The sequence below is a fragment of the Aphelocoma coerulescens genome, unplaced genomic scaffold (assembly GCF_041296385.1).
Source record: "Aphelocoma coerulescens isolate FSJ_1873_10779 unplaced genomic scaffold, UR_Acoe_1.0 HiC_scaffold_207, whole genome shotgun sequence".
NCBI classification, from domain to species: domain Eukaryota; kingdom Metazoa; phylum Chordata; class Aves; order Passeriformes; family Corvidae; genus Aphelocoma; species Aphelocoma coerulescens.
The window spans coordinates 91,129-116,329 of record NW_027183553.1 but is presented as its reverse complement, the minus strand read 5'-3'; the positions used below and the strand labels follow the sequence as shown (position 1 = coordinate 116,329).

General features: G+C 62.9%; 3 protein-coding genes across 3 annotated transcripts in view; 2 read left to right on the top strand and 1 right to left on the bottom strand.

Moving 5' to 3' along the window:
* The first annotated feature begins 3,402 nt into the window (after window positions 1-3,402).
* TBRG1 (transforming growth factor beta regulator 1) lies at window positions 3,403-6,372 on the top strand. Its single transcript, XM_068999043.1, has 2 exons — window positions 3,403-3,439; window positions 5,424-6,372. Exon 2 carries the CDS (start codon window positions 5,428-5,430, stop codon window positions 6,370-6,372), a length of 945 nt encoding a protein of 314 aa, XP_068855144.1. The 5' UTR covers window positions 3,403-3,439; window positions 5,424-5,427.
* Window positions 6,373-7,162: 790 nt separating this feature from the next.
* LOC138101185 (translational activator of cytochrome c oxidase 1-like) lies at window positions 7,163-13,606 on the bottom strand. The gene is made up of 5 exons (XM_068999050.1): window positions 13,312-13,606; window positions 12,315-12,424; window positions 10,511-10,641; window positions 8,344-8,509; window positions 7,163-7,446 (listed from the first exon to the last, which is right to left on the bottom strand). The coding sequence occupies exons 1-5, from the start codon at window positions 13,562-13,564 to the stop codon at window positions 7,198-7,200; spliced, it is 909 nt and encodes a 302-aa protein (XP_068855151.1). The 5' UTR covers window positions 13,565-13,606; the 3' UTR covers window positions 7,163-7,197.
* Window positions 13,607-15,660: 2,054 nt separating this feature from the next.
* LOC138101189 (integrin alpha-X-like) overlaps window positions 15,661-25,201 on the top strand; it is a 29,700-nt gene continuing 20,159 nt past the window's right edge. The window contains 11 exon segments of the mRNA XM_068999055.1: window positions 15,661-15,716; window positions 18,581-18,698; window positions 18,795-18,898; window positions 19,005-19,069; window positions 19,370-19,484; window positions 19,569-19,699; window positions 20,812-20,957; window positions 21,032-21,185; window positions 22,342-22,492; window positions 22,592-22,665; window positions 24,637-24,793. Coding sequence (XP_068855156.1) covers window positions 15,671-15,716; window positions 18,581-18,698; window positions 18,795-18,898; window positions 19,005-19,069; window positions 19,370-19,484; window positions 19,569-19,699; window positions 20,812-20,957; window positions 21,032-21,185; window positions 22,342-22,492; window positions 22,592-22,665; window positions 24,637-24,793 — 1,261 coding nt within the window. The 5' untranslated portion in view covers window positions 15,661-15,670.

Sequence of the window (25,201 nt, the reverse complement as noted above, 5' to 3'; positions counted from 1 at the left end):
ACCCAAATCCCCCAAAATCCACCAAAATCACCCCCAAATCCCCCAAAATCCCCCCAAAATTCCCAAAATCCCCCCAAATCCCCCAAACTCCCCAAATTCCCCCCAAATTCACCCCAAATCCCCCAAAATCCCCCCAAAATCCCCCCAAATTCCCCCCAAATGCCCCAAATCTCCCAAAATCTCCCCCAAATCCCCCCAAATTCCCCCAAATTCCTCCAAATCCCCCAAAATCGCCCAAAATTTTCCCCAAATCCCCCCAAATCCCCCAAATCCCCCCAAATTCACCCCAAATCCACCCAAATTCCCCCAAATTCCTCAAAATCCCCCAAAATCCCCCAAAATTTTCCTAAAATCCCCCCAAAATCCCCAAATTCCCCCCAAATCCCCCCAAAATTCCCAAAATCCCCCCAAATCCCCACAACTCCCCAAATTCCCCCCAAATTCACCCCAAATCCCCCAAATTTCCCCCAAAATCCCACAAAATCCCCCCAAATGCCCCAAATCTCCCAAAATCTCCCCCAAATTCACCCCAAATCCCCCCCAATTCCCCCCAAATCCCCCAAATTCTCCCCAAATCCTCCCAAAATCCCCCCAAAATCCCCCAAAATCCCCAAATTCCCCCCAAATCCCCCCAAATCCCCCCCAAAACCGCCCGGCCCCGCCCCTCCCCCACCCGGAAGTGGCTCCGAACTTTCCCAAATCCGCGGAATTTTCCCCCAAAATCCCCCCCCGCCCCTCCCCCCCCTTACCTGGGGCTCGCCGCCCTCGGGGGGTCCCTCCATGGCCCCGCTCCGGCCCCTCCCCCCCCCCTTTTCCCGCCAATTCCCGGGATTTTGGGGCCGATCGGGGCGGGGGGAGGGGCGGGGGGAGGGGCGGGGGAGGGGGAGGGGCGGCCCCACCCCCCCGGGGAGGGGGAGGGGCGGGAAAAAAGGGGGGAATTTGGGGGGAAAAAAGGGGATTTGGGATAAAAAAAATGGGAATTTGGGGTGAAAATTTGGGAATTTGGGGTAAAAAATCAGGAATTTGGGGTGAAAAATCGGGATTTGGGGGGAAATTTGGGGGGAAAATTCGAGATTTGGGGTTAAAAAAGGGGGCTTTGGGTTGACAAAGGGGAATTTGGGGTGAAAAATTGGGAATTTGGGGTGAAAAATCGGGATTTGGGGGGAAAAAGGGGGAATTTGGGGTGAAATTTGGGAGTTTGGGGTGGAAAATCGGGATTTGGGGTTAAAAAGGGGAAATTGGGGTGAAAAAAGGGGAATTTGGGGTGAGAATCGGGAATTTGGGGCAAAAATTTGGGAATTTGGGGTAAAAAAATCAGGAATTTGCGGTGAAAAATCGGGATTTGGGGGAAAAAAGGGGAAATTGGGGTTAAAAAGGGAAATTTGGGGTGAAAAATTGGGAGTTTGGGGTGAAAAATCAGGAATTTGGGGAATAAAGGGGCGAATTGGGGGAGAAAAGGGGAATTTGGGGTGAGAATCGAGAATTTGGGGCAAAAATTTGGGAATTTGGGGTAAAAAAAATCAGGAATTTGGGGTGAAAAATCGGGATTTGGGGGAAAAAAGGGGAATTTGGGGTTAAAAAGGGAAATTTGGGGTGAAAAATTGGGAGTTTGGGGTGAAAAATCAGGAATTTGGGGTGAAAAAGGGGAATTTGGGGGGAAAAGGGGAATTTGGGGTGAAAAAAGGGGAATTTGGGGCGAAATTAGGGAATTTGGGGTGGAAAATCGGGAATTTGGGATAAAAAATCAGGAATTTGAGGTGAAAATTTGGGAATTTGGGGCGAAATTTGGGAGTTGGGACCAAAAAAATATTTAAAGAAAAAAAAAAAAAAAAAAAAAAAAAAAAAAGAGGGAATTTTGGAGGAGAAAAAACCCCGGGATTTGGACAAAAAAAAAAAAAAAGATAAACCGAGGGGAGTTTTGGGTGAAAACCGGGGAGTTTTGGCACAAAAAGGGGGGAATTTGGGTTGAAAAGCTGGGATTTGGAGGGGAAAGGGGGATTTGGGCCAAAAAATGGGGGAGTTTGGGCCAAAAAAGGGGGATTTTGATTCCAAAAGGGGCGGTTTGAGGCCAAAAAAATGGAATTCGGATCCTAAAACTGCGGAGTTCTGACCCAAAAAAAGGGATTTGGGCCCAAAATGGGGGAGTTTGGCCCCCGAAAATGGGAGGTTTGAGCAAGAAAAGAGGAGTTTGGAGAGAGGAAAGGAAAGTTTGGGCTGGAAAAGTGGGATTTGCAGCCTAAAAGGGCAATTTGGACCCCAAAAAAGTGGAATTTGGACCCAAAAAGGGGCAGTTTGGGCCTAGAAAAGTGGCACTCGCGGTCCTCCAAGCGGGCCAGAGCGGCTCCAATATCCCTCAACGAAAAACAACCATAGAGTTCAGAAGGGGGTCATTGAGGATATGGGGGCTGTTGGTCCTCCAAGGTGGCCAGAGCGGCTCCAACCCGGAAACAACCACAGAGCTGATCCGGCGAGAGAACGGCACGGACCGGAAATGACCATAGAGCCGCGAGGGCTCCTTAAGGACAACGGAACTCGCGGTCCTCCGAGCGGGCCAGAGCGGCTCGAACCCGGAAGCCACCGCCGAGCTGAGGCGGATCGCTTCTGAGCGCCGCACTTCCCGCACGCGCTTCCTCCCTTCTTCTCTGGGCCGCGAGAAACGCCCGGAACGGCCCCAAAACGCCGGCAAAAATCCCGGAACGAACCGCTCGGGATGGAATTCCTCACGCCAAGGGCGGGGAGGGAAGAGCGGCGCCGCGAGCCGCGGCGAATCTGCCGCCGCCGCCTCCTTTCCTCGCCCTTTCCCTCATTTCCCCCATTTCCCCTCATTTTCTCTCATTTTCTCTCATTTCCTCTCATTTCCCCTCATTTATCCTCATTTCCTCTCATTTCCGACCCATTTCCCCTCATTTCCGACCCATTTCTTCGCTTTAGTCTTCAGGCTTTTAACTCGGTTCGGGGTGGGGCTTTTTTTCGGAAATTTCGTGTCTTTTTTCTTGTTAAAAAAGGAAATAAAACCAAATCCGAGCGTTTATCGGACGGATCCGAACCGGAAATAACCATAGAGAGGGAGCGTTACTGGGACCGGGCGGTCCTCCAAGCGGGCTAGAGCGGCTCCGAGCCGGAAGCAACCATAGAGTTGGGTTGACCAAAAAGGGGCGGTTCGGCACCAAAAAGGGAGCATTTGGACCCAAAAAGAGGCGGTTTGCCATCAAAAAGGAACGTTCTGACGCAACCGGCGCCCGATGCCGGAACCTTGGCCCATTTTTGGGGCCAAATTCCGTTTTTTTCGGGACCGGGCGGCTCCTTTTCCGGAACGGCCACTTCCGGTTTCCGGTGCGCTCACTCCCTTCCTGCCCCGCGCAGTCACTTCCGGCGGTGCTCACCCCTTTCCGCTCCGCCGCGCTCACTTCCTGTCCGACCCGCTCCCCTTCCGGCCCCGGTGAGTCCCAAATTCGCCGCGTTTCGCCCCAAAATCGCCGCGTTTCGCCCCAAAACACGACGGGGGGGGGGAGGGGAGGGGAGCTTCTCCCTCCGCCGGGGCCCGGCGCGTTCCTCCCGATCCCTCTCCCAGCCCCGATTTCCCCCCTTTTCCCCCCAAAACCGCTCCGAGCGCGCCTTTTTCCCGTTTTCCCCGTTTTTCACCCCAAAAGGGGCGGATGGGGCCCAGCCCGGGGCTGGCGCGGGCTCGGCCTGGGCCCGCTCGAGGCTGCTTTGGGCCAGGCCGGGCTCGGTTTGGGCCGATTTAGGTCAGTTTGGGTCAATTTGGGCCGATTTAGGTCCATTTGGGACAGTTTGGGTCAATTTGGGCCAATTTGGGTCAATTTGGGCCAATTTGGGCTCAATTCGGGCTGATTTGGGTCAATCTGGGCTTGATTTGGGTCAATTTGGGCTTGGTTTCGGTCAATTTGGGCCGATTTCCGTCAACCTGTGCTCGATTTCGGTCAATTTGGGCCAATTTGGGTCAATTTGGGTCAATTTAGATCAATCCAGGCTCGATTTGGGTCAATTTGGGCCGATTTCGGTCAATTTGGGCCGATTTCGCTCCCTCCAGCCTCCACTTGGGCCGATTTGGGTCAATCCAGCCTCGATTTGGGTCAATTTGGGCCGATTTGGGTCAATCCGGCCTCGATTTGGGTCAATCCAAGGCCAATTTAGGTCAATTTAGGCCGATTTAGGTCAATTTGGGCCGATTTTGGTCAATCTGGGCTCAATTTGGGTCAATTTGGGCCAATTTGGGTCAATCCAGCCTCTATTTGGGTCAATTTGGGCCAATTTAGGTCAATCCAGGCTTGATTTGGGTCAATCCAAGGCCAATTTAGGTCAATTTGGGCCAATTTGGGTCAATTTGGGCCGATTTCGCTCACTCCAGGCTCCATTTGGACCAATTTGGGTCAATTTGGGTCACTCCAAGGCCAATTTAGGTCAATTTGGGCCGATTTCGGTCAATTTGGGCCGATTTCGCTCACTCCAGGCTCCACTTGGGCCGATTTGGGTCAATCCAGCCTCGATTTGGGTCAATCCAAGGCCAATTTAGGTCGATTTGGGTCAATTTGGGCCGATTTTGGTCAATCTGGGCTCAATTTGGGTCCATTTGGGCCGATTTGGGTCAATCCAGCCTCGATTTGGGTCAATTTGGGCCAATTTAGGTCAATCCAGGCTTGATTTGGGTCAATCCAAGGCCAATTTAGGTCAATTTGGGCCAATTTCGGTCAATTTGGGCCGATTTCGCTCACTCCAGGCTCCACTTGGGCCGATTTGGGTCAATCCAGCCTCGATTTGGGTCAATTTGGGCCGATTTAGGTCGATTTGGGTCAATTTGGGCCGATTTGGCTCACTCCAGGCTCCATTTGGGCCGATTTGGGTCAATCCAGCCTCGATTTGGGTCAATCCAAGGCCAATTTAGGTCAATTTGGGCCGATTTAGATCAATCTGGGCTTGATTTGGGCCAATTTCGGTCAATCCGGGCTCAACTTTGGTCAATCCAGGCTCGATTTGGGTCAATCCAAGGCCAGTTTAGGTCGATTTGGGCCGATTTCGGTCAATTTGGGCCAATTTCGCTCACTCCAGCCTCCACTTGGGCCAATTTGGGTCAATCCGGCCTCGATTTGGGTCAATCCAAGGCCAATTTAGGTCAATTTGGGCCGATTTCGGTCAATTTGGGCCGATTTCGCTCCCTCCAGCCTCCACTTGGGCCGATTTGGGTCAATCCAGCCTCGATTTGGGTCAATTTGGGCCGATTTAGGTCGATTTGGGCCGATTTAGGTCAATTTGGGTCAATTTGGGCCGATTTCGCTCCCTCCAGCCTCCACTCGGGCCGATTTCCCCGCCCCATCTCCCCCCGGCCCGCGGCAGCTCCCGCCGTCCCACGCCCAACCAGCCTCCCCCCTGCCCCCTGCCCCTCCCCAGCCCTCCCCCCTCCTCAGGACGATGCCGAGGGCGGCGCGGGCGCGTCCGGCCGAGCGGTACCGGCTGCGTTTCCGGCGGCTGCGGCGCGCGGCGCGGGCGCTGGTGCTGGAGAACGGCGCGCTCTGCGACGAGGTGGCGCGGCTCGAGGCCAAGTGGCTGCGGGCCCGCGAGGAGCGGCGCTTCCTGCTCGCCCGGCTGCTGCGGCTCCGCGCCGGCGACGCCAACAACGACGCCAACAACGCCAACAACGCCAACAACGCCAACGAGGCGCCGAGGAGGCCGCGCCGAGCCAGGGACGGAGCCCGGACGGCCGCGGGCAGAGCGAGGCCGGGCAGGGAGGGGCAGCGAGAGGCCGCGGGCAAGGACGGCCCCAGGGCGGCTGCGGCGAGGGAGGAGACGTGGCCGAGCGGGCAAAGGGCGGGCGATGCCCAGTGGTCAAGCGGGCAGAGGTCGAGTGATGCCCAGTGGTCAAGCGGGCAGAGATCGGGGGATGCCGCGTGGTCAAGCGGGCAAAGGCCGGGCGATGCCCAGTGGTCAAGCGGGCAAAGGTCGGGTGATGCCGCATGGTCAAGCGGGCAGAGGTTGGGTGATGCCCAGTGGTCAAGCGTGCCCAGGCCGGCCGGGCCGCGGCCGCAGGACGGCGCCGCGCCGAGGCCCAACGGGGTCCGAGCGGCCGAAGAGGCTCGGACGCCGCGGGAGGAGCTCCGGCCCAACGGGGCCGGCCCGAGAGCGCCCGAGGAGGCCGCGGGGCCGGCGGGCGGCGGTCAGCGGGCGGCCCAGCGGCGCCGGCCCTCGGGGCGAGGGGAGGACGAGGAGGAGGAGGAGGACGAGGACAACGAGGAGGAGGAGGAGGAGGAGGAGGATGAGGACGAGGAGGAGGAGGAGGAGGAGGAGGAGGAAGGAGCCGGCCCGGCCTTCGGCTACGCCGACCTTTTCCTGGGCAGCCCCGCGGGCTCGGACGAGTGACCACAGCACTGGCCACGCCCAATAAATGACCCTGCCCGGCACCGGTGTGGTTTTTAAGCACCCCCAGTGACCCTCGGACCATCCCTGACCACCCTGAGTGACCCTCAGACCATCCCTGGCCACCCCCAGTGACCCTCGGACCATCCCCAGTGACCCTCGGACCATCCCTGACCACCCCCAGTGACCCTCGGACCATCCCCAGTGACCCTCAGACCATCCCTGACCACCCCCAGTGACCCTCAGACCAACCCCAGTGACCCTCGGACCATCCCCAGTGACCCTCAGACCATCCCTGACCACCCCCAGTGACCCTCAGACCATCCCCAGTGACCCTCGGACCACCCCCAGTGACCCTCAGACCATCCCTGACCACCCCCAGTGACCCTCGGACCATCCCCAGTGACCCTCAGACCATCCCTGGCCACCCCCAGTGACCCTCAGACCATCCCTGACCACCCCCAGTGACCCTCGGACCATCCCTGACCACCCCCAGTGACCCTCAGACCATCCCTGACCACCCCCAGTGACCCTCAGACCATCCCCAGTGACCCTCAGACCATCCCCAGTGACCCTCGGACCATCCCTGACCACCCCCAGTGACCCTCAGGCCATCCCTGACCACCCCCAGTGACCCTCAGACAATCCTTGACCACCCCCAGTGACCCTCGGACCATCCCTGACCACCCTGAGTCACCCTCAGACCATCCCTGACCCCCCCAAGTGACCCCTGACCGTTCCCAACACCCCCTGATGACCACTTGACCACCCAGGTGGCCGAGCCAGGCCGGGGACGCGTCCAACCGAGGCTTTATTGACCGTCAGGGGTCAGTGACCCGTGGCCGGAGAGGACTGACCCCCGGCCCCCTCCGGCCCCTCCTGGATGTTGTGGTAGAGCCGGACGACGTCCGGGCAGTCGCCCAGGGCCTGCAGTAGCCGCTCGGCCTGAGCCCGCGGCCCCTCGGGCAGCGCCAGCAGCGCCCGCGGCACGAACTCGACGGCGGCCGAGAGCGGCCGGAGCCCCGCGGCCTCCAGGTGCTGCCGGACGCTCGGCAGGGACGAGGGGTCACACAGGAACTGCGGGGGGGAGGCCGGAGGGGGGGTCAGGGGTCATTGGGGGTGGCCAGGGGTCATTTGGGATGGTCAGGGGTCATTGGGGATGGCCAAAGGTCATTGGGGGTGGTCAGGGGTCACTGGGGGTGGCCAGGGGTCATTTGGGGTGGTCAGGGGTCATTGGGGGTGGTCAGGGGTCATTGGGGATGGCCAAAGGTCACTGGGGGTGGCCAGGGGTCATTTGGGATGGTCAGGGGTCACTGGGGGTGGCCAGAGGTCGTTGGGGGTGGCCAGGGGTCATTTGGGGTGGTCAGGGGTCATTTGGGATGGTCAGGGGTCACTGGGGGTGGCCAGAGGTCGTTGGGGGTGGTCAGGGGTCATTTGGGATGGTCAGGGGTCACTGAGGGTGGCCAAAGGTCATTGGGGCTGGTCAGGGGTCACTGGGGGTGGCCAGGGGTCATTGGGGATGGCCAAAGATCATTTGGGGTGGTCAGGGGTCACAAGAAGTGACCAAAGGTCACTGGGGGTGGCCAGGGGTCATTTGGGGTGGTCAGGGGTCATTGGGGGTGGTCAGGGGTCATTGGGGATGGCCAAAGGTCACTGGGGGTGGCCAGGGGTCATTTGGGATGGTCAGGGGTCACTGGGGGTGGCCAGGGGTCACTGGGGGTGGCCAGGGGTCATTGGGGATGGCCAAAGATCATTTGGGGTGGTCAGGGGTCACAAGAAGTGACCAAAGGTCACTGGGGGTGGCCAGGGGTCATTAGGGATGGTCAAAGGTCACTGGGGGTGGCCAGGGGTCACTGGGGATGGCCGAGGGGTGGCCAGTGGTGGCCGGGGACAGTCGGTGACCCCTGGCAGTGGCCCAAGGGCCATCGGGGGACGGGGGGGGGGGGCTGTGGTCACTCCCCAGGCCGCTCCCACCTTCAGCTCGGCCTCGTCCTCGGCCGCCACGTCCCGGGCTCCGGCCGCCAGCGCCAGCTCCAGGGCCACCTCCATGGACACGGCCTGGCCACGCCCATCCTGGCCGGCCACTCGCACCACGCCCACGGCCTCAAAGCTGTGCCGGACACCCTCGGCCAGAGACCCCCTGCGGGAGGCCGGACACAGACCCTGAGTGACCCCTGAGTGACCCCTGAGTGACCCCTGAGTGACCCCTGAGTGTCACCTGAGTGACCCTGAGTGACCCCAAGTGTCACCAGAGTGACCCTGAGTGTCCCCTGAGTGACCCCGACCCACCCTGAGTGACCCCAGAGTGTTCCCTGAGTGACCCTGTGTTCCCTGAGTGACCCCTGAGTGTCCCCTGAGTGTCCCCAACCCACCCTGAGTGACCCTGAGTGTTCCCTGAGTGACCCCCGAGTGTCACCTGAGTGACCCTGAGTGACCCCGAGTGACCTCTGAGTGTCACCGGAGTGACCCTGAGTGACCCCTGAGTGTCCCCTGAGTGTCCCCAACCCACCCTGAGTGACCCCGAGTGACCCCTGAGTGACCCCTGAGTGTCACCGGAGTGACCCTGAGTGACCCCTGAGTGACCCTGAGTGTCCCCAACCCACCCTGAGTGACCCCGAGTGTCCCCTGAGTGACCCCCGAGTGACCCCTGAGTGACCCCCGAGTGTCCCCTGAGTGTCCCCAACCCACCCTGAGTGTCCCCAACTCATCCCCAGGTGTCCCCAACCCCTTCCTGGGAGTCCCCAGAGTGTCCCCATCCCGGTGTCCCCGGTGTCCCCAGCAGTGTCCCCACCCCGGTGTCCCCTGACCCATCCCCCGTGCCCCCAGTGTCCCCACCCAGGTGTCCCCACCCAGGTGTCCCTGCCGCGGTGTCTCCATCCCGGTGTCCCCATCCCAGGTGCCTCCGGTGTCCCCTGACCCACCCCGGTGTCCCCGGTGTCCCCATCCCAGTGTTCCCATCCCAATGTCCCCATCCCAATGTCCCCATCCCGATGTCCCCACCCCAGTGTTCCCATCCCAATGTCCCCATCCTGGTGTCCCCATCCCAGGTGCCTCCGGTGTCCCCTGACCCATCCCGGTGTCCCCGGTGTCCCCATCCCAGTGTTCCCATCCCGGTGTCCCCATCCCGGTGTCCCTGATGTCCCCATCCCAGTGTCCCCGGTACCCCCATCCCGGTATCCCCACCCCGTTGTCCCCATCCCGGTGTCCCCAGTATCCCCACCCCGGTATCCCCACCCCGGTGTCCCCAGTGTCCCCATCCCAGTGTCCCCATCCCGGTGTCCCCATCCCAGTGTCCCCGGTGTCCCCTGACCCACCCCAGTGTCCCCATCCCGGTGTCCCCATCCCGGTGTCCCCAGCCATGTCCCCATCCCAGTGTCCCTGACACATCCCCGGTGTCCCCGTCCCAGTGTCCCCATCCCGATGTCCCCAGCAATGTCCCCATCCCAGTGTTCCCAGCAGTGTCCCCACCCCGGTGTCCCCATCCCAGTGTCCGCGGTGTCCCCACCCGGTGTCCCCAGCAGTGTCCCCATCCCAGTGTCCCCATCCCGGTGTCCCTGGTGTCCCCTGACCCACCCCAGTGTCCCCACCCCAGTGTCCCCATCCCGGTGTCCCCAGTGTCCCCATCCCAGTGTCCCCACCCCGTTGCCCCCATCCCGGTGTCCCCATCCCGGTGTCCCCGGTACCCCCCATCCCGGTGTCCCCATCCCGTTGTCCCCATCCCGGTGTCCCCAGTGTCCCCATCCCAGTGTCCCCATCCCGTTGTCCCCATCCCGGTGTCCCCAGTGTCCCCATCCCAGTGTCCCCGTTGTCCCCACCCCAGTGTCCCCATCCCGGTGTCCCCGGTGTCCCCATCCCGGTACCCCCATCCCGGTGTCCCCACCCCGGTGTCCCCAGTGTCCGCGGTGTCCCCACCCCGGTATCCCCACCCCGTTGTCCCCATCCCGGTGTCCCATCCCGGTGTCCCCGGTGTCCCCATCCTGGTATCCCCCATCCCGGTGTCCCCACCCCGGTGTCCCCGGTGTCCCCGGTGTCCCCGGTATCCCCATCCCGTTGTCCCCACCCCGGTGTCCCCACCCCGGTGTCCCCAGTGTCCCCAGTGTCCCCGGTGTCCCGCCGCGGTGTCCCCGGCGCTGTCCCTGACCCGCAGTGGCCCAGCAGGTGGCCGAGCTGGCGCTGGCACCGCCGCGGCTCCTGGGTCAGCACCTCCAGCAGCAGCTCCGAGCCCCCCGGGCCCCGCGCCCCCAGCAGCAGCCGCGAGCCCCCGGCGCCTTCCTGCGGCACCCGAGTGGCCACAGAGTGGCCCCAACCCACCCTGAGTGGCCACAGAGTGACCCCAACCCACCCTGAGTGGCCCCAGAGTGATCCCAACCCACCCTGAGTGGCCCCAGAGTGATCCCAACCCACCCTGAGTGGCCCCAGAGTGGCCCCAACCCACCCTGAGTGGCCCCAGCCCACCCTGAGTGGCCCCAGAGTGGCCCCAACCCACCCTGAGTGGCCCCAACCCACCCTGAGTGGCCCCAGCCCACCCTGAGTGATCCCAGGGGGTCCCCGACCCATCCCAGGGGGTCCCCAACCCACCCTGAGTGGCCCCAGAGTGGCCCCAACCCACCCTGAGTGGCCCCAGAGTGGCCCCGTGCTGGCCCCAGGAGGTCCCCAAGTGGCCCCAGAGTGTCCCCAACCCACCCTGAGTGGCCCCGTGCTGGCCCCAGGAGGTCCCCAAGTGGCCCCAGAGTGTCCCCAACCCACCCTGAGTGGCCCCAAGTGGCCCCAACCCACCCAGAGTGGCCCCAGAGTGGCCCCAACCCACCCTGAGTGGCCCCAGCCCACCCCGAGTGGCCCCAGAGTGGCCCCAACCCACCCTGAGTGGCCCCAGCCCACCCCGAGTGGCCCCAGAGTGGCCCCAACCCACCCTGAGTGGCCCCAACCCCCCCTGAGTGGCCCCAGAGTGGCCCCAACCCACCCTGAGTGGCCACAGAGTGACCCCAACCCACCCTGAGTGGCCCCAGAGTGGCCCCAACCCACCCTGAGTGATCCCAGGGGGTCCCCGACCCATCCCAGGGGGTCCCCAACCCACCCTGAGTGGCCCCAGAGTGGCCCCAACCCACCCTGAGTGGCCCCAACCCACCCTGAGTGGCCCCAGAGTGGCCCCGTGCTGGCCCCAGGGGGTCCCCAAGTGGCCCCAGAGTGTCCCCAACCCACCCTGAGTGGCCCCAGGGGGTCCCCAACCCATCCCAGGGGGTCCCCAAGTGTCCCCAACCCATCCCAGGGGTCCCCAGAGTGTCCCCAGCCCCTTCCCAGAGGTCCCCAACCCATCCCGGGGGGTCCCCAGCCCCTTCCTGGGGGTCCCCAACCCATCCCAGAGTGTCCCCAACCCCTTCCCGGGGATCCCCAACCCATCCCAGGGGGTCCCCAGCCCCTTCCCGGGGGTCCCCAGAGTGTCCCCAACCCTTCCCAGGTGTCCCCAACCCATCCCAGGGGGTCCCCAGCGTGTCCCCAACCCATCCCAGGGGTCCCCAACCCATCCCAGAGTGTCCCCAAACCCTTCCCAAGGGTCCCCAACCCATCCCAAGGAGTCCCCAACCCATCCCGGGGGTCCCCAACCCATCCCAGGGGGTCCCCAGCCCCTTCCTGGGGGTCCCCAGAGTGTCCCCAACCCTTCCCAGGTGTCCCCAACCCATCCCAAGGAGTCCCCAACCCATCCCAGAGTGTCCCCAAACCCTTCCCAAGGGTCCCCAACCCATCCCAGGGGTCCCCAACCCCTTCCCAGAGTGTCCCCAACCCATCCCAGGGGGTCCCCAGGGGGTCCCCGACCCATCCCAAGGAGTCCCCAACCCATCCCAGAGTGTCCCCAACCCCTTCCCAAGGGTCCCCAACCCATCCCGGGGGTCCCCAGCCCCTCCCAGGTGTCCCCAGGTGTCCCCAGCCCCCTCCCCGGGTCCCCTCACCTGTGCCCGCCGCAGGGCGGCCTCGATGGACGCCTTGGGCATGTTCCGGGCGCGGCACTGCTGGACGGCCGCGGCCAGAGCCGCGTTCAGCGCCGGGTCCGGGCCCCCCTCTGCGGGGACAGCGGCGCTGGGGCGGCTGGGGACCCCTGGGGACACCCTGGGGACAGCTGGGGACAGCTGGGGACACCCTGGGATGGGCTGGGGACAGCTGGAGACACCCTGGGGACACCCTGGGGACACCCTGGGATGGGCTGGGATGGGCTGGGGACACCCTGGGGACACCTGGGGACACCCTGGGATGGGCTGGGGACACCCTGGGATGGGCTGGGGACAGCTGGGGACACCTGGGGACACCCTGGGGACACCCTGGGATGGGCTGGGGACAGCTGGGGACAGCTGGGGACACCCTGGGGACACCCTGGGATGGGCTGGGGACAACTGGGATGGGCTGGGGACAACTGGGGACAGCTGGGGACACCCTGGGATGGGCTGGGATGGGCTGGGGACAGCTGGGGACAGCTGGGGACACCCTGGGATGGGCTGGGGACAGCTGGAGACACCCTGGGGACACCCTGGGGACACCCTGGGATGGGCTGGGATGGGCTGGGGACACCCTGGGGACACCCTGGGATGGGCTGGGATGGGCTGGGGACACCCTGGGGACACCTGGGGACACCCTGGGATGGGCTGGGGACACCCTGGGATGGGCTGGGGACCCCTGGGGACACCTGGGGACACCCTGGGACACCCTGGGACACCCTGGGGACACCCTGGGATGGGCTGGGGACACTTGGGGACCCCCAAATCCTGAGGGATCGGGGAAGGGGGGGCAAAGAGGGGCTGGGGGGAGGGGTGGGCTCGGCCTGTCGCGGTATCGCGACATGCCGGTGTCCCGGTATCGCGACAGCTCCTCCGCGCCGCCCCACCAGCCCGCTACACCCCCCCGCACCCCCCGCCCTCCCCCGCCCTATCGCGACACGCCGCTCTGTCGCGACACCTCTGGCGGCCGCCCTCAGCATCTGCGCCAGGCGCTGGAAGAGGCGGCTCCGCTCCGCGTCCCGCGGGCCCTTCACGTTGCGCACCTTGGACCAGCGGTTGTGCCCGGCCATGGCCCGGCGGGGCGGCCCCGGGAGCCGCCGGAGGAGCCCCGGGAGGAGCCCCGGGAGCGGCGGGGGAGCCCCGGGAGCCGCCAGGGCCAGCGGGGCCCAGCGGGGCCCCCTCAGAGCCGCCAGGGCCGCCATGGCCGCCATGGCCCCGAGCGGCCTCTTCCGCCGCGCCGCGGGGCACGCTGGGTAGCGCCTCTCATTTGCATGGCCACGCCTCCTCTGTGCATTGAAAGCGGGGGGTGATTTGCATAGCCACGCCCCTTTTGTCGCGCCGAAGGGGGGTGATGTCATCGGTTTGTTGGGGTGGCCACGCCCCTTTATGCAAAGTAGGGGGTGGGAGGGGGGTGTTTGCATAACCACGCCCCTTTCGGGGGGAGGGGGGGTGGGAACACCTGGATCAGGTGGGGGGGGGGTGGGAACACCTGGATCAGGTGGGGGAGGGGAACACTTGGATCGGGATGGGGGGGGTGGGAACACCTGGATCAGGTGAGGGAGGGGAACACCTGGATCAGGTGGGGGAGGGGAACACCTGGATGGAGGGGGGGGATGGGAACACCTGGATCAGGTGGGGGAGGGGGATCAGAACACCTGGATCAGGTGAGGGGGATGGGAACACCTGGATCAGGTGAGGGGGGGATGGGAGAACACCTGGATCAGGTGGGGGATGGGAGAACACCTGGATCAGGTGGGGGAGGGGTCCCGGTTCGGGGGGGGTGGGGGAGGGGCCCTGGGTCAGCGGGTGGGGGAGGGGCGGGCTGGTGACCGTCCCGTGTCCGGCCGCAGCGTCCGGTCAGCAGCGCGTGGGGTGGGGGAGGGGAAGGGGAGGGGGGAGGGGGCGGTGGGGGATGGGATGGACAGACGGACGGGGGGACAGAGGGACAGAGGGACGGGAGAATGGAGGGATGGACGGATGGATGGATGGATGGATGGGTGGACAGGTGGACAGTGGGGATGGACGGGTGGACAGATGGATGGACAGGAGAATGGAGGGATGGACGGATGGACAGTAGGGACGGGTGGACGGACGGATGGACAGACGGATGGACGGGTGGACAGTAGGGATGGACGGATGGACATTAGGGATGGATGGATGGACGGGTGGATGGATGGATGGACAGACATGTGGACAGGTGGACGGATGGACAGGTGGGCAGCAGGGATGGACGGACAGACGGACAGGTGGGCAGCAGGGACGGATGGACAGATGGACAGACGGACAGGTGGACAGTAGATATGGATGGACAGATGGACAGACGGACAGACGGACGGGTGGACAGTAGATATGGACGGACAGATGGACAGACGGACAGGTGGGCAGCAGGGACGGATGGACAGGTGGATGGATGGATGGACAGTAGGGACAGACGGACAGATGGACAATAGGGATGGATGGACAGACGGACAGGTGGGCAGTAGATATGGATGGACAGACAGATGGACGGACGGACGGACAGACGGACAGCAGGGACGGATGGACAGACGGACAGGTGGGCAGTAGGGATGGATGGACAGATGAACAGATAGACAGACGGACAGGTGGACAGTAGATATGGACGGACAGATGGACAGACGGACAGACGGACAGCAGGGATGGATGGACAGATGGACAGATGGACAGATGGACAGATGGACAGATGGACAGACGGACAGCAGGGACGGATGGACAGATGGACAGATGGACAGACGGACAGACGGACGGGTGGACAGTAGATATGGATGGACAGACGGACAGACGGACAGACGGACAGGTGGGCAGCAGGGACGGACGGACAGACGGACGGACGGACAGACGGACAGCAGGGACAGTAGATATGGACGGACAGACGGACAGACGGACAGACGGACGGACGGACAGCAGGGACGGCCGCACGGCCCCCACCTCGGCAGGATGGACACCTGACCCTGCCCCCCCCCCCCCCCCCCAGGCCCGGCCCATCCCCCCACGGGATGTGGCTCCTTCCGCACCGGGGGGGGGGGGAGGGGAGGGGGTGACTCCGCCGATGACGTCACCGCGGTGACCACAAGGGCGTGGCCGGGGGGGGGGGGAGGGGAGGGGGGAGCACCCCAAACTTCCCCTCCCCCACCCACCCCTCCCCCACCCCCCCCCCCTCCCAGCGCCGCTTTCGGGGCCGCTTCTTCCCAAAAACTTCACACCCCTCCCCCCCCCCCCCGCCCCTCCCCCACCCTCCCCCACCTTCCTGCCCCTCCCCCCCCCCCCCGGCACCCCCCAACTTCTGCTTCGGAGCCGCGATGGCCCCGCGGGCGCTGCCGCTCGCCCTGGGCCTGCTGGCCACGGGTGCGGGGCGACCACCGGGCCGGGCGGGGCGACCCCCGGGGGAGGGGCGGCTGGGGGGGGGAGGGGGGGGTTTGGGGAGGGGGTTGGGTTTTGGGGGGGTTTGGGGTGGGTTGGGGGTGAGTTTGGGGTGGGTTTGGGGTGGATTTGGGGGATTTGGGGTGAGTTTTGGGTGAGTTTGGGGTGGATTTTGGGGGGTTTGGGGTGGGTTTGGTTTGGGTTGGGTGGGTTTTGGGGAGGTTTGGGGTGGGTTTGGGGTGGATTTTGGGGGGTTTGGGGTGGGTTTGGGGTGGATTTTGGGGGGTTTGGGGGGGTTTGGTTTGGGTTGGGTGGGTTTTGGGGAGGTTTGGGGTGGGTTTGGGGTGGATTTTGGGGGGTTTGGGGTGGGTTTGGGGTGGATTTGGGGGATTTGGGGTGAGTTTTGGGTGAGTTTGGGGTGGATTTTGGGGGGTTTGGGGTGGGTTTTGGGGGGTTTGGGGGGTTTGGGGTGAGTTTTGGGTGAGTTTGGGGTGGATTTTGGGGGCTTTGGGGTGGGTTTTGGGGGGGTTTGAGGTGGTTTGGGGTGGATTTTGGGTGAGTTTGGGTGGGTTTGGGGTGGATTTTGGGGGGTTTGGGGTGGGTTTGGGGTGGATTTGGGGGATTTGGGGTGAGTTTTGGGTGAGTTTGGGGTGGATTTTGGGGGGTTTGCGGTGAGTTTTGGGGGGTTTGGGGGGTTTTGGGGTGGGTTTGGGGTGGATTTTGGGTGAGTTTGGGTGGGTTTGGGGTGGATTTTGGGGGGTTTGGGTTGGGTTTGTCTGGGTGTTGGGGAGGGTTGGGGTGGATTTTGGGGGGTTTGGGGTGGATTTTGGGGGCTTTGGGGTGGGTTTGGGGTGGATTTGGGTGGATTTTGGGTGAGTTTGGGTGGGTTTGGGGTGGATTTTGGGGGGTTTGGGTTGGGTTTGTCTGGGTGTTGGGGAAGTTTGGGGTGGATTTTGGGGGGTTTGGGGTGGATTTTGGGGGCTTTGGGGTGGGTTTGGGGTGGATTTGGGGGGGTTTGGGGTGGATTTTGGGAGGTTTGGGGTGGATTTTGGGTGAGTTTGGGTGGGTTTGGGGTGGATTTTGGGGGCTTTGGGGTGGTTTTGAGATGGTTCTGATTTGCATTTTGGGGTCCAGGTGAGATTTTGGGGGTTTTGAGAGGTTTTAGGTGGGCTTGATGTGGGTTTTCGGGGTTTTGGGTGGATTTTGGGTGGGTTTGAGGTGGTTTTGGGTGGGTTTGGGGGAACTTTGAGGTGGATTTTGGGGTCCAGGTGGGCTTTGGGTGGGGTTTGGGGTGGGTTTGAGGTGGGTTTTGGGGGGGTCTGAGGTGGTTTGGGGTGGATTTGGGGCGGTTTGGGTGGGGTTTGAGGTGGTTTTGAGACGCTTCTGAGTTGGATTTTGGGGTCCAGGTGAGATTTTGGGGGTTTTGAGAGGTTTTAGGTGGGTTTGATGGGGGTTTTGGGGGTTTTGGGTGGATTTTGGGGGCTTTGAGGGGCTTCGGGTGGGTTTGGGGGAACTTTGAGGTGGATTTTGGGAGCGGTTGAGGGGTTTTGGATGGGATTGAGGTGGGTTTGGGGGGCTTTGGGGTGGTTTTGGGGTGGATTTTGGGGTCCGGGTGAGATTTTGGGGGCTTCGAGAGGTTTTGAGGTGGGTTGGGGGGGGTTTTGAGTTGGATTTTGGGCTTCAGGTGACATTTGGGGAGTTCGAGTTGGAGTTTGGGGTTCTGAGGAGTTTTGAGGTGGTTTAGGGTGGGGTTTGGGGTCCGGATGGGGTTTGGGGTGGTTGTGGGGAGGGTCTGAGGTGCATTTTGGGCCATTTGAGGTGGATTTTGGGTGGGGTTGGAGTTGGCTTCGGGGATCCCCATGGGGTCTGCGGTGCTTTTCCCCGGCTTTTGGGGGCATTTGAGGCGGATTTGGGGCCCCAGCTGTGGATTTTGGGGTCCAGGTGACATTTTGGGGGTTTTGAGGTGGATTTTGGGTGGGGTTGGAGTTGCATTTTGGGGTTTTGAGGAGTTTTGGGGTGGTTTTGGGTGGGTTTTGGGGTCCAGGTGGGGTTTGGGGTGGTTTTGAGGTGGATTTTGGGTGGGGTTGGAGTTGCATTTTGGGGTTTTGAGGAGTTTTGGGGTGGTTTAGGGTGGGTTTTGGGGTCCGGGTGGGGTTTGGGGTGGTTTTGAGGTGGTTTTTGGATGGGGTTGGAGTTGGATTTTGGGGTTTTGAGGAGTTTTGAGGTGGTTTAGGGTGGGGTTTGGGGTCCAGGTGGGGTTTGGGGTGGTTTTGAAGTGGATTTTGGGTGGCTTTGAGTTGGCTTTGAGGATCCACATGGGGTCTGCGGTGCTTTTCCCCGGCTTTTGGGGGATTTGAGGCGGATTTGAGGCCCCAGCTGTGGATTTTGGTGACATTTTGGGGGATTTGGGTCCCCAGCTGTGGATTTTGGGGTCCAGGTCACATTTTGGGGGCATTTGAGGCAGATTTGAGGCCCCAGCTGTGGATTTTGGTGACATTTTGGGGGATTTGAGGCCCCAGTTGTGGATTTTGGTGATATTTGGGGGATTTGAGGCGGATTTGGGTCCCCAGCTGTGGATTTTGGGGTCCAGGTGACATTTTGGGGGATTTGAGGCGGATTTGAGGCCCCCACCTGTGAATTTCGGCTGCTTTCCAGCCCATTCCCAAGGATTCCTTCGCACCTTCCCGACCACCCCAAAACCCTCCCGGTGCCGCCGGGGCCGCCCAGACCTCGGAGCCGGCGCCGGGGCTCCAATGGGGCGAGGGTGACCAATTTGGGGGGCGATGGGGGTCACCCTGAAGCCTCCCCCCTCCCCCCCCCTTTTTTTTTTGGTGCCCCCCCTCCCCCAGCCCTGCTCTCCTGCGGCGGCTCCGGGCTGGACGTGGAGACCCCGCTGGTTTTCCAAGGCGACCCCGCCGGCGCTTTCGGCACCACCGTGGCCCAGTTCGGCACCAGTGACGACGGCTGGTAAAGCGGGGAGGGGGTCCTTGCGATGGGGAGGGGGTCCCCCCGATCCCCCCGCCCCAAACCAGCCCCCCACCCACCCCCGTCGCCCACCCCAAGGGTCCTGGTGGGAGCCCCCCTGGAGCGCGGCGGTGCCGACGAGACCGGCGCCGTTTATCGCTGCCGCTTCCAGTCGGGAAGGTGCCAGAAGGTTCCGGTGGCCGGTGAGAGACCCCCTCCCCAAAAAATTTACGCCCTCCCCTCCCACCCCAAAACCCCAAGGAGAAGGGGTGGGGTGGGGGGGGTGGTCTCACCCCCGTGGCCTTCCAGGACCCCCCGGAGCGGTCAACGCGTCCCTGGGGCTGGCGCTGGCGGCCGGAGACGGCGGGGTGCTGGTGAGGGGCGACCCCGAAACCGGTTTGGGGGAGTGGGAGCGGGTTTGGGGGTGAAATCGAGGGCGCTGAACCCCAAAATCGCGCTGCGGGTTTGGGGTCGGTTTCGTTCCCGGGGAGGTTTCGCCCCCAAAATCTGGGGGGGGTTTTCGGTTGTTGCTTTGGAGCTCGGACCCCACATCGATGTCCCCGAGGAGCTTCGGGGGGGGGTTTTGCCCCCAAATTGGGTCTTTTCGAGGCGAAACCGAGGCCGGTGACCCCCCCCAAAATGTGGCCTGTCCATCCCCTCCCCCCACCCGCCAGGCGTGCGGCCCCACCTCCCCCCAGGCCTGCGGGGTCAACGTCCACCTCAACGGCTTCTGCGTCCACCTGGACTCGGCCCTCCAGCCGCTCCGGCGCCTCCCGGACGCCTTCCCAGGTACGGGGGGTGTCCCCGGGGCCGGCCGCGCCGGGGACCCCCCGGTCCCGCCTGACCTCGGGGCCGTGTCCATCCCCTGGCCAGAGTGTCCCAAGAGCTCCATGGACATCGCGTTCCTCATCGACGGCTCGGGCAGCATCGCCCCCCACGAGTTCAACGCCATGAAGACGTTCATCGTGGAGGTCATGAAGCGCTTCCAGGGCGCCGACGTCCAGGTAACGCCCGGCCGGGCGCCGGCCGCGACCGCCCAGTGGCCGTCGGTCATCCTGGGTCATTCAGCTCCATTGACATCAATTGGTGACCCCTCCATGGCCATTGGTCATCCTGGGTCATTCACCTCTATTGACGTTGAGTGGTGACCCCTCCATGGCCTTTGGTCATCCTGGGTCATTCAGCTCCGTTGGCATCAGTTGGTGACCCCTCCATGGCCGTTGGTCATTTTGGGTCATTCAGAGCTCCATTGGCATCAATTGGTGACCCCTCCATGGCCTTTGGTCATCCTGGGTCATTCAGCTCCATTGACGTCGAGTGGTGACCCCCCAATGGCCGTTGGTCATCCTGGGTCATTCAGAGCTCCATTGATGCTCAGCTTTGACCACCCGATGCCCATTGGTCATCTTGGGTCATTCACCTCTATTGATGTTGAGTGGTGACCTCTCCATGGCCGTTGGTCATCTTGGGTCATTCAAAGCTCCACTGACATCAATTGGTGACCCCTCCATGGCCTTTGGTCATCCTGGGTCATTCAGCTCCATTGACGTTGAGTGGTGACCCCTCCATGGCCTTTGGTCATCTTGGGTCACTCAGAGCTCCGTTGATGCTCAGCTTTGACCACCCGATGCCCATTGGTCATCTTGGGTCATTCAGAGCTCCATTGACATCAATTGGTTTGGTCATCTTGGGTCATTCAGCTCCGTTGACGTCGAGTGGTGACCCCTCCATGGCCATTGGTCATCTTGGGTCATTCAGCTCTGTTGGCATCAATTGGTGACCCCTCCATGGCCATTGGTCATCCTGGGTCATTCAGAGCTCCATTGATGCTCAGCTTTGACCACCCGATGCCCATTGGTCATCTTGGGTCATTCAGAGCTCCATTGGCATCAATTGGTGACCCCTCCATGGCCTTTGGTCATCTTGGGTCACTCAGAGCTCCGTTGACGTCGAGTGGTGACCCCTCCATGGCCTTTGGTCATCCTGGGTCACTCAGAGCTCCGTTGATGCTCAGCTTTGACCACCCGATGCCCCTTGATCATCTGGGGGGCTCCGGGGTGGCCTTTGGCCGGTCAGCCCCGCTCACCGCCGGTCACGCCGCTGTCCCCCCGGCCAGTTCTCCCTCACCCAGTTCTCCAGCCGCCTGCACGACCACTTCGACTTCAGCACCTTCCGGGACCATCCGGACCCGGCGCTGCTGCTGAGGAGCGTCCAGCAGCTCCGCGGCCCCACCCACACGGCCACGGCCATCCTGCACGTCCTGTGAGTGCCCCGCGGCCCCTCCCGGCCCCGGCCCGGCCCGGCCCGGCCCCGCTGACCGCTCGCTCGCCCGGCAGGCAGCGGATGTTCCTCCCCGACCGGGGCGCGCGGGCCGGCGCCCGGCGGATCCTGATCGTGGTCACGGACGGGGAGAAGTACGGGGACAACCTGAGCTACTCGGACGTCATCCCGCTGGCCGAGAGCATGGCGGTCACTCGCTACGCCATCGGGGTGAGGCGCCGGCCCGCGGCGGCTCTGTCCGGTCGACGGCTCTGTCTGTCCATCCGTCCATCCCACCTGTCCATCCGTCCACCTGTCTGTCCGTCCGTCCGTCCCACCTGTCCATCTGTCCATCCATCCCACCTGTCCGTCCATCCGTCCATCCCACCTGTCCATCTGTCCATCCGTCCACCTGTCTGTCCAGCTGTCCATCCCACCTATCCATCTGTCCATATGTCCATCCCACCTGTCCATCTGTCTACCTGTCTGTCCATCCATCCGTCCGTCCCACCCGTCCATCTGTCCATATGTCCATCCCACCTGTCCGTCCATCCATCCATCCATCCATCCATCATCCATCATCCATCCCACCTGACCACCTGTCCGTCCGTCCATCCATCCATCCATCCATCCATCATCCATCCCTCCATCCATCCATCATCCATCATCCATCCCACCTGACCACCTGTCCGTCCATCCATCCATCCATCCATCCATCCATCCATCCATCCATCCATCCCACCCGTCCGTCCGTCCATCCATCCCTCCATCCATCCATCATCCATCCCTCCATCCATCCATCCCTCCATCCATCATCCATCCATCATCCATCCACCTGTCCATCCATCCATCCCCTCTGTCCACCTGTCCAGTCATCCATCCATCCCACCCATCCATGTGTCCACCTGTCCATCCATCCATCCATCCCCTGTCCATCCCCCTGTCCATCTCCCGTCCATCCCCCTGTCCATCCCACCCATCCACCTGTCCATCCATCCATCATCCATCCATCCATCCATCCCACCAGTCCATGTGTCCATCCCGTCCGTCCGTCCGTCCATCCATCCATCATCCATCATCCATCCATCCATCCCCTCTGTCCACCTGTCCATCCGTCCATCCATCCATCATCCATCCATCCATCCATCCGTCCATCCATCCATCCGTCCATCCATCCATCATCCATCCATCCCTCCATCCACCCCTCCATCCATCCATCCATCCATCCATCCATCCATCCATCCATCCATCCATCCATCCCTCCATCCATCCATCCATCCATCCATCCCACCCGTCCATGTGTCCACCTGTCCGTCCATCCATCCATCCCACCTGTCCATCCCTCTGTCCATCCCCCTGTCCATCCCATCCCGTCCATCCCCCGCAGGTGGGCAGCGCCTTCCTGAAGCCCAACGCCCAGGCCGAGCTCCACGAGATCGCCTCCAGCCCCGCCCACGACCACGTGTTCCGCGTGGACAACTTCGGCGCGCTGGGGGACATCCAGAACCAGCTGCAGGAGAAGATCTTCGCCATCGAGGGTACCGGGGGTGGGGCTGGACCTCCTGGTGACCAGGAGGTGGCCAGGAGGTGGCCAGGAGGTGGCCAGGAGGTGACCAGGCCGCTGGCCCCTCCCGCAGGCACCCAGAGCGCCCACAGCAGCTCCTTCCAGCTGGAGATGGCCCAGGAGGGCTTCAGCGCCCTGGTGACGCCCGTAGGTGTCCCCTGCTGGCCTTGGGGGGCCCGGGAGGGTCCCCATGAAGGTCCCGATGTCCCCAGGAGGGTCCCAATGTTCCCGGGAGGGTCCCGGTGTCCTCAGAAGGGTCCTGGTGTCCCCAGGGGTGTCCCCAGGAGATCCCGGTGTCCCCAGGAGGGTCCCGATGTCCCCAGGGGTGTCCCCATGAAGGTCCCGATGTCCCCAGGGGTGTCCCCAGGAAGGTCCCGGTGTCCTCATGAAGGTTTCGATGTCCCCATGAGGTCCGGGTGTCCCCAGGAGAGTCCCAGTGTCCCCAGGGGTGTCCCCAGGAGGTCCTGGTGTCCCCAGGTGTGTCCCCATGAAGGTCCCAGTGTCCCCATGAAGGTCCCGATGTCCCCAGGGGTGTCCCCAGGAAGGTCCCGGTCTCACCATGAGGGTCCCAATGTCCCCAGGAGGGTCCCGATGTCCCCAGGGACGTCCCCAGGAGGGTCCTGGTGTCCCCAGGGGTGTCCCCATGAAGGTCCCAATGTCCCCAGGATGGTCCCAATGTCCCCAGGAGGGTCCCGATGTCCCCAGGGACATCCCCAGGAGGTCCCGGTGTCCCCAGGAAGGTCCCGATGTCCCCCTGAAGGTCCTGGTGTCCCCATTGAGGTCCCGATGTCCCCATGAAGCTCCCGATGTCCCCATGAAGGTCCTGGTGTCCCCAGGAGGGTCTCAATGTCCCCAGGATGGTCCCGGTGTCCCCAGGAGGGTCCCAGTGTCCCCAGGGACGTCCCCAGGAGGTCCCAATGTCCCCATGAGGGTCCCAATGTCCCCATGAGGGTCCTGGTGTCCCCAGGGGTGTTCCCATGAAGTTCCTGGTGTCCCCATGAAGGTCCCGATGTCCCCAGGATGGGCCCGATGTCCCCATGAAGTTCCCAGTGTCCCCATGAAGGTCCCGATGTCCCCAGGAGGGTCCCGATGTCCCCAGGAGGGTCCCGGTGTCCCCAGGGGTGTCCCCATGAGGGTCCTGGTGTCCCCATGAAGGTCCCGATGTCCCCAGGGGTCTCCCCATGAAGGTCCTGATGTCCCCAGGATGGTCCCAATGTCCCCATGAAGGTCCCAATGTCCCCAGGATGGTCCCAATGTCCCCATGAGGGTCCCGATGTCCCCATGAAGGTCCCAATGTCCCCAGGATGGTCCCGGTGTCCCCATGAGGTCCCGGTGTCCCCAGGGGTGTCCCCATGAAGGTCCCGATGTCCCCAGGATGGTCCCGATGTCCCCATGAAGGTCCCGATGTCCCCATGAAGTTCCCGGTGCCCCCATGAAGGTCCCGGTGTCCCCAGGAGGGTCTCAATGTCCCCAGGAGGGTCCCGGTGTCCCCAGGGGTGTCCCCATGAAGGTCCCGATGTCCCCATGAAGGTCCCGATGTCCCCATGAAGTTCCCGGTGCCCCCATGAAGGTCCCGGTGTCCCCGTGAAGGTCTCAATGTCCCCAGGAGGGTCCCGGTGTCCCCAGGGGTGTCCCCATGAAGGTCCCGATGTCCCCATGAAGGTCCCGATGTCCCCGGGGGTGTCCCCATGAGGTCCCGGTGTCCCCATGAAGTTCCCGGTGTCCCCATGAAGGTCCCAATGTCCCCAGGACAGTCCCGATGTCCCCAGGATGGTCCCAATGTCCCCATGAAGGTCCCAATGTCCCCAGGGATGTCCCCAGGACGGTCCCGGTGTCCCCATGAAGGTCCCAATGTCCCCAGGATGGTCCCAATGTCCCCAGGATGGTCCCGGTGTCCCCAGGGGTGTCCCCATGAAGTTCCTGGTGTCCCCATGAGGGTCCCGGTGTCCCCAGGATGGTCCCAATGTCCCCATGAGGGTCCCAATGTCCCCAGGGATGTCCCCATGAAGTTCCTGGTGTCCCCATGAGGGTCCCGGTGTCCCCAGGACGGCCCCTGACCGCTGTGTCCCCCCCTCCCCGCCGTCCCCATCCCCCATCCCCCGTCCCTCACTGGTGCAGGAGGGTCCCGTACTGGGAGCTGTGGGCGCCTACGACTGGTCCGGGGGGGTCTTCGTCTACGGCGGGGGAGGGGCGCCCACCTTCGTCAACGTCTCCCGGGACTTGGGCAACCTGGGCGACCTGGGCGACCTCAGGGACATGGACGACGCCTACCTGGGTACGGGGCCACGGCCGGGGGGCTCCGCGGCCGCCCCCGAGGCTTTCGGGGGTCCCGGGGGGGGGTCCCCGAGGGGTCTCGCGCGTCCCCTCCCCTCACCCCCGGCGGGGAAAGAATCCCACACGGACGCCCCCAAATTCAGCGCAAAAGCCCCCGGAATCCACATCGAAAATCCACTTCAAAACCCCCCAAAATTCACATCGAAACCCCTCAAAAATCCACTTCAAAACCCCCCGAAATTCACATCGAAATTCACATCGAAACCCCCCAAAAATCCACCTCAAAACCCCCCGAAATTCACCTCAAAACCCCCAAAATTCACATCGAAACCCCCCAAAAATCCACCGCAAAAGCCCCCGAAATTCACATCAAAAATCCACTTCAAAACCCCCCGAAATTCACATCAAA

Coding starts and splice junctions, on each gene's coding strand:
- TBRG1 (XM_068999043.1), top strand. CDS start 5,428: ATGCCGAGGGCGGCGCGGGCGCGTCCGGCCGAGCGGTACCGGCTGCGT.
- LOC138101185 (XM_068999050.1), bottom strand. CDS start 13,564: ATGGCGGCCATGGCGGCCCTGGCGGCTCTGAGGGGGCCCCGCTGGGCC. Junction 10,642..12,314: donor CCGCCCTGCGGCGGGCACAG/GTGAGGGGACCC, acceptor CGGGTGCCGCAG/GAAGGCGCCGGGGGCTCGCG. Junction 8,510..10,510: donor CACCTGCTGGGCCACTGCGG/GTCAGGGACAGC, acceptor GGCCTCCCGCAG/GGGGTCTCTGGCCGAGGGTG.